Genomic DNA, 12500 nt, shown 5'->3' with positions numbered 1-12500 from the left:
ATCTCTGTACGGTGGCCAATTTATATCATCAACTCCGTTGATAAAACCAAATTTTTGTAGGGCTGTTATTGGCTTTGTTAAGAGGATAGAATTCAAGGAAAGCTTCCAATTTTGTTCCTCGTTTCGTGTGAGAATTCCTATCTTTTCCTACTTTTGGCCACTGTCTTTCCTATTTTTCTATTTTCTTAGTGTCACTTGACGCCCTGTACTTGTTTCAGTGCGATTTTCATAATTCTGCGGAATCTCACCTTTAAGCGCTAAGTGCCAAACTGCGTTTTGGCTTCCATCAATCAAATTTCCGAACACAGCCGGGAGGATCGACGTGAATTGAAGTTTTCGTTTAGTTCACAGCTCGAATACCATTATGATATCTTTTTAGTCCTTCAGTAAAGAGATTCGTACAAATTCCATCGCTTTTCATCGGCGTCGAGTATACAGTGACAACCAAAGATGCTGATTGGTAGGTTATGTCACGCATCAACTGATTTCGGGTCAACTCTCGGCTTAGCTTCGGCTTAGCTTCGATTGATGGAAGCCAAAACGCAGTTTGGCGGTTGGCACTGGAAGGTGAGATTCAGCAGAATTATGAAAATAGCAGTAAAGAGCTGATTTGGTGAACTGATTGCCGCCAGTTAAGACAAAGTTAGTTTTTTATCCTAAATAACGTTCATATTTACCATCATCAACATCTTTAGTATCATCAGTATTGGCAATAAAATTTTGATTTTGAAATTTGCCTTTCTTTATTTTCAGGATTTGCGGTTGCTGGTGTAGTAGGTCTCAAAATGCCGCGCTATTGTCTTTTTGGAGACACAGTCAACTATGCCTCTCGAATGGAGTCGTCAGGATTTGGTAAGCTCAAACTTATAACCTACATTACTAGGGGATGGTTACCAGTAACTTTGATCAAGAATACGCAATTCTTTTTTCACACTTCCAAATTTTACAGCGGGATAGCTTCGATCCCAAGTCAAGATAGCATAATAAATAAAACTGTATAGACCACTTTCATAAATGGCGACCAACTTTACATTCTTTTGTATTTATGTTAATTAGACCTACTGCCCTCGTTTGAAAGCAAATATTCTTTTGAAATTTGCTCGTCGTAGCGAGGTTAGTAGGGCTTATTAGCATTAAAACAAAAGAATAATTTATTTGGCCGCCATTATGAAAGAGGTCTAAGTAGCCTTTTTTGCAAACTAACAACGTTATTTTCAATTTAGCCTTATGCATCCATGTGAGCTCTGAATGCAAAGTTATTCTTGATCAGCTCGGTGGCTACCATCTGGAGGAACGAGGAGCAGTGGAAATGAAGGTGGGCGTCATGCTTAATCAAAATATCCTCTTTGTCATTGCCAGCAATTTGACTTCATTTAAGGGTCTGGCACGAAGACAACTTGAAACTAAACAGCGGTTAAATCCAAAAGCTCTGTAGTAAAAGAACGGAAACCCCAGAATCTTCCAAATTACCTCGAGAACGGCGATGGCAAGTTATCTCTTAGATTTCTCAGAAATTTACTTATCACTATTGACTCGGGCATATTCGGAAATTTACGGTGTTTACAGTGTGCTGGCCAGTTCCCATTGGCCTGCGGCTGGTATTTTTCATATGTCACAGGTCATTGTTTTACTAATACAGAAAGTATCCTAATTATTCATAAAAGCTAACCTTTAGGACTAAAAGCTTTTATTTAGGCCCAATTAGGCCTATGGTTAGATTTTATGCATGTATTGGTAAAACAATGACCTGTGGGCTGTAACCTGTAGAAAATACCAGTCGATTGGCCTGGCCCGGGTTGCTCGAAGCACGGTTAGCGGTAACCAGCGATAAATACCATGGAAACCTATAGGTTTCGATACTTCTTAACCAACGGTTAGCGCTTACCAGGCTTCGAGCAACTGGTCCCTGACCGTTGCATGATGGGTAAGCGATTTTCCAAATAGACCGATTAACTCAAAATCCGCGTTTCCAAAGGTCAAAAAAAGGAATTGAACCCGGGATAAATTGTCACATGGAAAGGGAAAAAAACCAACCGGCCAAAATGAAGGGCTCTTCGCATTTCTGAGTTACCTGCCTATGGATCATGACTGACAGCTGTCTCTCTACTTAACTTTCAGGGGAAAGGCACGAAAATTACTTATTGGCTTAAGGGACGAGATGGATTTGACAAACCTCTTCCTGACCTGAGCCTTCAAGCCGGAGTGGAGGAACACACTTTTAAATAATTGTTATGGATGTATTTATGGTCGCATCATTTGGAACTCAGAATAAGTAAACAAATCACTTTCTACAGCAGTAGACCTTTCTGTAAAATGGCGGTCAAAATCGGTTGAGTCGATCTCTGGGAGAGGAAAATGGTTCAAGACTGGAAGCAAAAGTTCTGAAGGGAAACATTCTCGAATTTACTGGCATTTTTTTGGACGAAAGGAAAGCGCACGGGCCCCGTGTGTAATGTTTCAGCAAGCAAAATACCTCTGACTGAAGTTTTCAAGATTGTCGTATTCATGGTCTTTTCTAAACATTTACGAGCAGTTCAATCAAAAGGCCTGTTGTATGGTACAAATGTAAATTATACGTACGTTAATTTTGACGTTTGATTTGAGAGCCCAAATTTGATTGACGTGACGGCTTGTTCTGAAGATGTCAAAAAACAGTGACTGTTTCACAGAAAGTGCAGTTCTGACGAGATTGTTGGGTAGACAAATCAGGCCGAATGCAAGAGGTTATTTTACAGAAGGGTCTAATGCTGGCTGATCTCTCTAATTTAAGTCAGTAGAGATGGTACTTAGAAGTTAAGTCGGGTAGAAATGAAAAGGCGTCTTAGCAAGGCTCACAAGATAGCGAATTGGTCTCGCTGGGAAAAAAATAACAAATTAACGCTTATCTTCTTAACGTGCTTGCGAATACGGTTTCAGGGCGGTAAACTGAAAATTAATTTTCTGTTCTATGCACTCCAAGGTCCTTTGTTCATTTGTTTCACCAATCCACTAAATACTAACACAAAGTACTGCCGCCTCCCTCTGCCTACCTCGAAGAAAAAGACTCCAACGCAACCGTTCATACACCAAAGTAAAACTATTTTTCAACTCGTACTTCTCATACATGTTACGTGTCAAACATGATGTTCTATTTTCGAAGACACCCTTTAGATTGACTGATATCCACGATATCGTCGAAGCCTTAATCGCAATTCAGAGTTATTACATTTTGGTACATGTTTGTCTGGGCAGGATTGGCTGTTTCATCAAACTGGAGTGGCCCTTCTGCCTTCAGGTTGATCGTGACAGGGTAGCGAGTTAAGAAAAACTGGCTTCCCTAGGTTTAATGAAGTCGAAAGATCGAAGAGAAGACATAGTGAAGTTTGATCAATATCTTACCAACATTTTTATGTCACGAAGTGGTAAGAAAATTCGTATGACGTTAAAAGAGGCGATTTGATGACAAAAGTGTCTAGCAAAAAGGTCACTTCAATGCCCTCCCGCTAAAAATGGCTTATTAGTCTTTACGGTCGAAAATAGATTTTTTGGATACATAGGTATTGGCGCAAGAGAGTTTTAACTTATGATCGCATCAACGTATTTTGGCGACGATTAGTTTTAGATACCAATAATTCTCTATTTTCTCTTGTAAATTTGATTTTTAATAAAGAGTTTTTCTGTACCCGTTGAACTTTCTTCCTATAGAGCGTTTTCATATGATGTCACGGCGGCAATGTTGGTGTTCCAAAACAAAGGAGTGGCGGCCATGATGGTGTACCAAAGTAACCCTCAGGGAATAGGCCCCTTTCGATAGATTAAAATTCAGCTTGAAAGAGAGGCTTAGAGGACGAAGACAATATATGCAACTTGTTTCTCTTGTTTTTGTCCTCTCTGCCTCACTATCAAGCTGAATATTGATATTTCGAAAATAGCAAATTGAACTCTATTTTTATGCAAAGACTTCCTTTTGTTTCAGTAATCCAATATGGCTGCTGGTCACGCGAGTGAAAACGCTCTATTCCCTTAAAACACGAGCGGTACAAAGGATGCGCGAAAGTATTTACAGAAGCTTCAAACATGGCAAATCCAAATGACCTTCGTTAAAATCCTCGTCACAAACTAGCAAAATCGTCATTTAACACCGTTCAAATCAGAATCTAAATCGAAAGTTACTATGGTAACAAAACAAAAAAAGTAAAACTTATTAAAAAGTTGACAAAACTCTACAGAACTAAATGGCGGGAAGATTAAATCCAGGAGAGTCAAGAACTAAAAGAAAATACAGAAAACCAAAATACTAAGAAAAGTACATCGACCAGGCTCCATGTCTGGACCAGCTGGGCCGAAAACAAGAACTTTGAAACCAATTTGCTCGTCTACAAAGCAAAACAATTCGACAAAAAGTTGCAAAAGTTCTTCACGTTACATGAATCTCTCGGCTTGTAGTATATACAAATAATAGCATTATTTGTGTGATATTTGGCATACATACCACTCGTGGTATTTCAAAATTGTCCCAAATTTCAATCGCCCAACGGATCGTGAAATTATGTATAACAATTTTAAAACATCACTTGTTGTATTTATGCCAAATATCAACACTAATCATGCTATTACCTATATGTGAAATTACGATTACTATGTTGTCATGGCAACTTTCCCTACAGTGCCAAAATGGCCTCTTTTGATCGTAATTTGTCACCGATCATATTAATAGCTAGCCTCCCACGCAGACTCTCTTAGGGCCGATTTACACGGTACGATTTTTGTCGCATGCGACAACGGCTTACGACAGGCCCACGACATGGTTTACGATCGTCGTGTACGTCAGAAAAATGTCGTAGCATTTAAAAACATGTTTTAAAACGCTGCGACAATCGTAAGTCATGTCGTAGACCTGTCGTGAGCTTGTCGCATGCAACAAAATCGTATCGTGTAAATCGGCCCTAAGTCGGCCCTTAGGGATTCGTAAGTGCCGATTTACATGCATTTACGATTGTTGTGTACGTCACAAAAAATGTCGCAGTATTTTAAAACCCGTTTTAAAACGCTGCGACAATCGTAAGTCATGTCGTAGGTCTGTCGTGAGCTTGTCGCATGCGACAAAAATCGTACCGTGTAAATCGGCCCTAACGCGTTCCTCTCCCACGAGCACGTGGGAGAGGAACACGTGACGAATCCCTATGGGCCTATTAGGGCCGATTTACACGGTACGATTTTCTCGCATGCGACAACGGCTTACGACAGGCCCACGAAATGATTTACGATTGTTGAGTACGTCAGAAGAAATGTCGTAGCATTTTAAAACATGTTTTAAAATGCTGCGACAAACTTAAGTCATGTCGTTGGCCTGTCGTAAGCTTGTCGCATGCAACAAAAAATTGTACCGTGGGAGGCTAATTAATAGCTGACCAAATGGTATACTCATGAAATTAGGGAATAATTTCATTTGCGTTTCGTCCAAAAGCAAATAATTAATGTGCGTGAAAATTGCTCCCTAATTATTCCCTGTGGTTTATGCCGGGAGGGGGGGGGGGGGGGGGGGGACCAACGATTGAACGATCCAATCTTCAAAAGTTCAAATGCCCGGGCTTTGACGGGAAGGGGGGGAGGGGGATGTTGAAGTTTCGTGTTGATCGGCGCATTATTCATAAAACCAGGCAATTCTTCACATGGCTTTTTGTGCAACCTTGCATTGTCACTGGAGAGTACAGTACATGTAGTTTACATTTTTGCCCCTAAAGCTCATCCGTGAGGTCCTAGAGTCACTCAGATGATACAACTTTCTTTTGGCAAGTTCACTGCTGGGATTCACTGCCGGCAACATGAAAATAAAATGAAAAAAATACCACCAGGAAGGCCTAATAATCCATTGACGAGTAAAATCGTCTGGCATAAGATAGAGTAAATCTAAAGTCTCACTCCCAGGGGTCAATGGGTCAATTATGATAAAAAATGGACATCCAATCAAATGAGTACCCCTTCACCAATGCTGAGGTGAATCCTTTTTTGCTGTACCACTCAAAGTGAATGAGTAGTTAATGACAAACAACCAAAAAATTTCTCAGTCCAAAAAATTAAAGGAAGCCATACTTTCCTCCTACTACTTGAGTATTTGAGTTGAATAGTATTTGCTACCCACCTCTAATTTGACCAATCAACATGTGTATAAAAAGCACTTTTACTTTGTGTGACATATACTGCACTAACATGAGCCCTAGGCTATCACAGTGAAGACCACTTCCCAAAGCAAAGAGTACGCCAGTTCTTTAGCCTCCATCAAAAGTGGTGTGCATGATTTCAATGACTTTGCAACAGGTTCTTTTGAACAAACTTTGAACTCCGTTTAAGAAATCTCCTTAGAAACTTGTCACAAAGAGACAGTCCCAATACCTTTTTCATCCTAAATGTATTTCAGTAATGCAATGATGCATTTTATATGTACTGTAGGATCATATCTCACTCAGGGTATATCAATGCAAATATTGTGAAGAAAACAGAAAATATGGATTTCCGTACAGTACCTGCCCTGAAGACAACCTAAAACCTTCAGCCACCATTGCTCCATTGTGGTAATCGAAGTTCCCTTGTTTAGCATACTGTAAGGTTTCATCCACCAAACTTGAAACACAAAGTCACCATTGTCTACCAAGTTCCATAGGTGGATGACAAGTTATCCTCTGGATAAATCACCATCAAGCAGACAAACACCAGCAAAACCAATTAAGTTATCCAGTGGATAATTATTTATCCAGCAGATAGCACTATCCCCCCTTCGAACAACCGGAGCCTGGTAGCTACATTGTATAGAAAGTTTCTATCCATTTCCAAAGCTGAAAAACAAACGCCACAGAGCAAAGCATCCCTTTGACTTTCTGGAATCATCATAACAACTACTTTGAGCATGGACAGTTCCTTGCATTCTATCCATCAGTAATACTGGAGTCCTTATCAAGGCTTATTCCAAATTCAGTAGCTTGTAAAAAACTCTCATATTCAAGATTTGCTTTTGACTGGTCATCATATTTTGGACCAAGGGTCCAAAGTTTTTCCAACTGATAAACATCTCGCACTTCAGGGAGAAAGAAATGGACAACAATATTTCCTGAAAGACGAGAAAAAAAAGGAGGGTCACTTTAATTTATTGATGTGATTTGCTATTCATCTTTGTTATATCTCTCAGATAGTATATGCACTGTGATTGGCTGATTTAGCTGGCACTATTCTGCAGTACCCAACATGATAATAAACAACACATTGCTGATTTACTACTGATGGCTTGATTTCTTTGGGTTTGAGATCTTGCCCTAATTTTTTGCTCACTAAAACCAGTTGTACTGTAACACCAATCTTATGACTAAAATTACGTAATTGTTTCCAGACCACACTGGCAGCCACTTGATCTTTGAATGGAAGACTAATTATCACTGTGGCACTGCCATTGGTGTTATTTAATGCCCTGTTTTCTGAGGCAATGTGAAAAATAAAGTTGTTAATAGTAGAATTAATTAGGCAAACCAGATAGTCAAGGCGACTGAATACAGAACGCAATTTGTCACATTCCGTATTAAAAGTTAGGGCATAGGCACGATGTAACATTGTCTTTAACAAAGAGACTTAACGATGAAATGATATATGAAATGGATCATATATGAACTGCAGATATGAAATCAAGTGATCCTATGCTATGATCGTCGCAGTTATGAACGCAATTTTTGCATTTGCGTAAAGAAGCCTGAAAAATTCAGGACTTCAACAGGGTTTGAACCCGTGACCTCACGATACCGGTGCTTCTTTACGCAATTGCAAAAATTGCATTCATAACTGCCAGGATCATAGCTTCAATGATTTCATATCTGCAGTTCATATAATGATCCACTTCATATATCATTTCATCGTTGATTCATTCCTCACGGGAACATTGGAACCCACAAATGATTAGCTCCCAACATCAGTGGCTTCATACATGTAGCTCAGTTAGTTAGAGCATCGCACCGGTATCGCGAGGTCACGGGTTCAAACCCCGTTGAAGTCCTGAATTTTTCAGGCTTCTTTACACAATTGCAAAAATTGCGTTCATAACTGGGAGGATCCTAGCTTCACTTAAGAGAGACTTAAATTGTAGCATTTATATTCATTACATGCATTACATGCATGACTGTGAAAGTGTAAATTAAAAGCAACCCAGCAATCTTAGTACAACCAGTTTTCCTGAGCAAAAAATGAAGGCAAGATCTCAAACCCAAAGAAATCAAGCCAGCAGTAGTGAATCAGCAATGTGTTGTTTATTACTTCAAATGTGATCTGTGCGATGCACATTATGTTGGGTATACAGTGCTACACCTTCACCAACAAAAATTCGGCAAATTATTGGTCAACATTTTTTGTAAGCTCACGGCAGTAAAGATCTTTTGAAAGAATGCCAAATTAAAGGCCTTAAGAAAGTGCCACTGGGGCAAATTTGACTGCTTAGTCTACAAAATGCTCCTCATTAAGAGTCTCAAGCCTAATTTGAGTATCCAGACGGACTCCATACGTATAAAACTTGTTGCTTTATTTTCATTGTTCCTTTCTTTCACCATACAGGCTCCTTATCAACTATTGCTCTTTTAGTATTTATAGTTTGCAAATTTCAAATAATTTTGAATTGATAATGACGTTTAGCTAATGTTAAAACATTGTTGTTTTTTAACAAAGTTTTCAACCAAGTTTTTAGTATTTTTAAAAATGCTTACATATGTTATATCGCAGGTTTTTATAATTAAATATTTCCCAAAATCACTTCTTCTTCGTAATTCCATAAATCAATGGGAAAAAGCTTGGCCTGTAAATTACAGTAAGGACCTCAAAGTCTGTTAGTAAGAGGTATTCATATACTGTATGCTGACAATGTAGTTGTACTCACAATCAAGCACAATCAAGTGAGCTTAGGAGTTTGGCCTTCTTATTTGGCCAATCACACTGCACATTATTAATAAAATGTATGAGTTACAGTAAAAGCGATTACCAATATCTAAGGCCACCCAGTGATCACTCTCTAAGCCCTCAACTACAACATGGCCATCTCTGCCAATGCCACGTACTTCATGACCTCTGAACTGAAAAAAAAACGCACTGTAAAAAAAGTTGAATTCAAAATGAACTTATTGCACACATGTACATGTATAATGTAGAAACCACAAACCACAAACATTGTCCTTATAATTCAGAAAAATTTCCTTTCACTGTACTAGTGATATTACTATAACAACGAAAACTGAACTCCTGTTGTTTTTCACAGGCAATAGTACAATGTAATAATTATTATTTTTTGGTGTGATCTCACTTATATAAGAACATTGCACTAAGTTTTATCATTTTGTCAATCATAGTGATTAAACCGAAGTTGTCTTGAGTGCCTGAAACAGCAATCATAATAATAATAATAATATTGTCAATAGTTTTGCGTTTGCTTTTGTATAAATTTAACTCATGATTACATGGTTGGGAATCCTTCTGCGATAGAGGGCCAGACTGTCAACATCTAGAATTTGCGAACAGCACTTTGGGCGCGATGCTCAACGAGTTTGCCTTTGAATTCTAAAGGTTTTTGTTGTCTCTTGGCCGAGACGAAACGCCGCATCAGACTAGCCACGAACATTTCACAAGTATTTAATAATAATATGAGCTATGAGCTATGCTGCCAGCGGTCAGCTATGCTGTCAGTCGTCCTTTGACTCTGTAGCTGCGTGATGCAGCTCGAGTCAAAGACCCACATTTCACCCTTGCTCGCCATAGAGTCTCCAGTAGAGCATCCGACTAGATCACGGAGGGTCATGGGTTCAAATCCCATCTGGGGCTCGGATTTTTCCAAGTTCCCAGTGGGTTCTATCAACATCTCATTTCTCATGTGTATAAATAATAATAATAATAATAATAATAATAATAACAACAACAACAAATTATTATGAAGGAATTTGGGTCCCCATTTCTTTACCCTCTAATTTACAGTACTAAAGAAAGGTATAGCTGGTAGGTACCCTGGCTCCACTGTTAAGGAGGCTCCCTAGAGTTTTAAGACCGCGCAAGCTGGGCACTAGTCATAAACATCTGACAGGATGCGGCGATGCGGATCCGCATGATTCCGTAAAATCCGCATCCTCCGCATAATTACGATATTTTCTGCATAAAATTGAAGAAATGCCTGATATTAGTGATAAAGCAGCTGCTTACCATCCTCAGCAAACACAAAAGCCAAAGAGATTATTTTCCTGAACATTGAAGAAAACACGCCATAATTTCCGTTTGCAAGATGAAAGTTTGTAAGCAGTTTCTACGCATTTTTCGGCAATGAGCCTGGACTCTAGTTAAACCGTTTTCATAACATACCCTAGGCTCTAACTTTTTAAAAAGGATGCAACAAGGTATGAAAATTTAGCAGCAAGTTATAGTAGCAGATTAAATTGATCATTTGTAAAGTAGGGAGAATCATTGCGATGAAGTTGTACAAAACAAAATAGGAGCCCGCAATACGTATGTGTAGAAAAACCGCTGAAAATGGTGAATGATTGAGGGAATGGATCGTGGTTCAACCACATCACAATTTTGCTCTATATCTCTGAATTGAAACAAAATATTATTCATGACGAGAAACAAAATATTTTTTTATCGCTTTATTTACTTAAGCAAACGTTCGGCAAAATGCCGATTACTAACCCTTTTATTTTAACGGTGAAAGCTGGTCGCAAATTGGCGATATCGCAAAGGGAAAAAATTCAGTCATAAATGCGACTGTATTGGTCGCAATTTCGAGTCCTGATTTACCATAAGCATGTAAATACATTGGACGGGCCCAATTATTAGTTCTATAAATTGTTTAAATTTCCGCATAATCAACGCATATTTACGCATAACATGGCCAAAAATTTCCGCATAATCTTCGATCTTTTTCCGCATCCTATCAAAAGCCCTGACTAGTATAGCGTGTAAAGCCTGAATCACACATGTTTTTCTGACTTTTGTAATATCAAAGTGACCAAATCTGTAAAATTAACCACATGCAGTTCCTATCAAATATCCTAATATTTGTCAAAATCTGTCAGAGCTAATCAAATATATTTACAAATTAAAATGACAAATTGCAGAATATTGGCAAAACCGTCTGAATGACCTTGATCTTTTTCCACCTCAATGTCAGGCAATATCATTTCCATAATGAGGCAAAGAACAAAAAAAAATCACCAAAGGAAAGTATAAATATTAAGGAATTTAGACCAAAAATAGGAATCCATCTGCCTGTCATTAGATGTGATGTTGTCATGGTAATGGCCATAATCCAAAAATTGACATCCAAAAAATAAGCCTTATTATATCGGTACCCATACCAGTGGTAAATCTCCGCAGGAAAAACATTTAGAGAAATTAGCCAGGTTTCCTTTTGTAATTCGTGCTCTGTAGTGAGGGTACATGTAGTCGCAAATACTCTAGTATGATTCTGTACTCAACAAAATTGCTCCATTGCTTTGTTTCCATAGCAACTTCCGTATTGCACTCCATAACCTATTTATGCATTTGTCATTGACCAATCAGAAATGCAACATTTTTCTTGAACTTGAGTACATAGTAAGTATTATTATTCAAATTTCTGCGCCATTTATGCAATAGGCCTATTGGTACATTATTCTAGGACAAAATGGTAACTTGTTCTAGAATAAAAGATTTCTGGATCTTCACAAATTGCCTGTGTTTCTGCTTGCCTGTTGAACAACAGCCAAGCATGTGATACAATAAATAATTTAGTTTTCTTAACCGAGAAAGTAACGAATCCAAGATGACTTGAATTTCGGAGATAAAAAAGTGGTGATTGACACCTACCAGTTGCTCAAGATTCTTTGCCATTGCACGTAGATGTCTAGATGACACGCCGCTGACTACTACAAAGTAATCAACATAGTTTCTTTTGTCTCCAGTAGTTCTTATCACACAAATATCCATTGCATTCTCCCTTTTAAGAAAATCAACCAGATCTTGAATGTTCATGTAACCATCCTCGTTAAGAGTGTACTCCGCAAAACCAGAACGAACTTTTTCACAAGATTTCCTATCAATATACTCAGGTCCACTCAAGAACGCAAAAGCACTTGATTCGTTTTCCTTTGAGCTGAGCTCACGTTGGTTTAATGAAGTATAATCTGGTTTCTGATGGCAGTTTCGGGTAGTTAAACCTCTAAATGAGAAAATGAACAGTTCTTGATCCATCTTTAGTTTGGGCAAGCTCTTACGGAACCAAACACTGTATTGGCAAAAATGTCTTGGCTTTGGACCAACGTGAGCAATCAAAACTTGCGTAACGCAACGTCGAAAAAACAGTGATTTTGTAAGAAAGAAGGACCATCTTGCTTGAAACTTGAGGATAGTTCTCGGGAACATCGCCGTTTTATAATGAGCGATATGAGCTTACATGCAGACTTGACGTTTATTTGGAACTCCGCTGACCAATTCAGCAAACAACAATCAATTAACATCAACAACAACCTCGTTCC

The 12500-nt window shown here is 38.6% G+C and overlaps 2 protein-coding genes across 2 annotated transcripts in view; one reads left to right on the top strand and one right to left on the bottom strand.

Annotated features, from left to right (window-relative positions):
- LOC137984326 (atrial natriuretic peptide receptor 1-like) overlaps positions 1-4841 on the top strand; it is a 41694-nt gene extending 36853 nt beyond the window's left edge. Inside the window, exons 19-21 of the mRNA XM_068831476.1 lie at positions 754-852; positions 1224-1315; positions 2119-4841. Of these exons, the coding sequence (XP_068687577.1) occupies positions 754-852; positions 1224-1315; positions 2119-2226 (299 nt within the window). The 3' untranslated portion in view covers positions 2227-4841. The remainder of the gene's footprint in view (positions 1-753; positions 853-1223; positions 1316-2118) is intronic.
- Positions 4842-5654: 813 nt separating this feature from the next.
- Positions 5655-12414, bottom strand: LOC137984327 (uncharacterized). The gene is made up of 3 exons (XM_068831477.1): positions 11833-12414; positions 8987-9077; positions 5655-7084 (listed from the first exon to the last, which is right to left on the bottom strand). Exons 1-3 carry the CDS (start codon positions 12385-12387, stop codon positions 6903-6905), a joined length of 828 nt encoding a protein of 275 aa, XP_068687578.1. The 5' UTR covers positions 12388-12414; the 3' UTR covers positions 5655-6902.
- Between the last annotated feature and the right edge of the window lie 86 nt (positions 12415-12500).

The sequence above is a fragment of the Montipora foliosa genome, chromosome 14 (genome assembly GCF_036669935.1).
Source record: "Montipora foliosa isolate CH-2021 chromosome 14, ASM3666993v2, whole genome shotgun sequence".
In the NCBI taxonomy this organism is placed as follows: domain Eukaryota; kingdom Metazoa; phylum Cnidaria; class Anthozoa; order Scleractinia; family Acroporidae; genus Montipora; species Montipora foliosa.
This window is presented reverse-complemented; position numbering and strand designations above follow the sequence as displayed.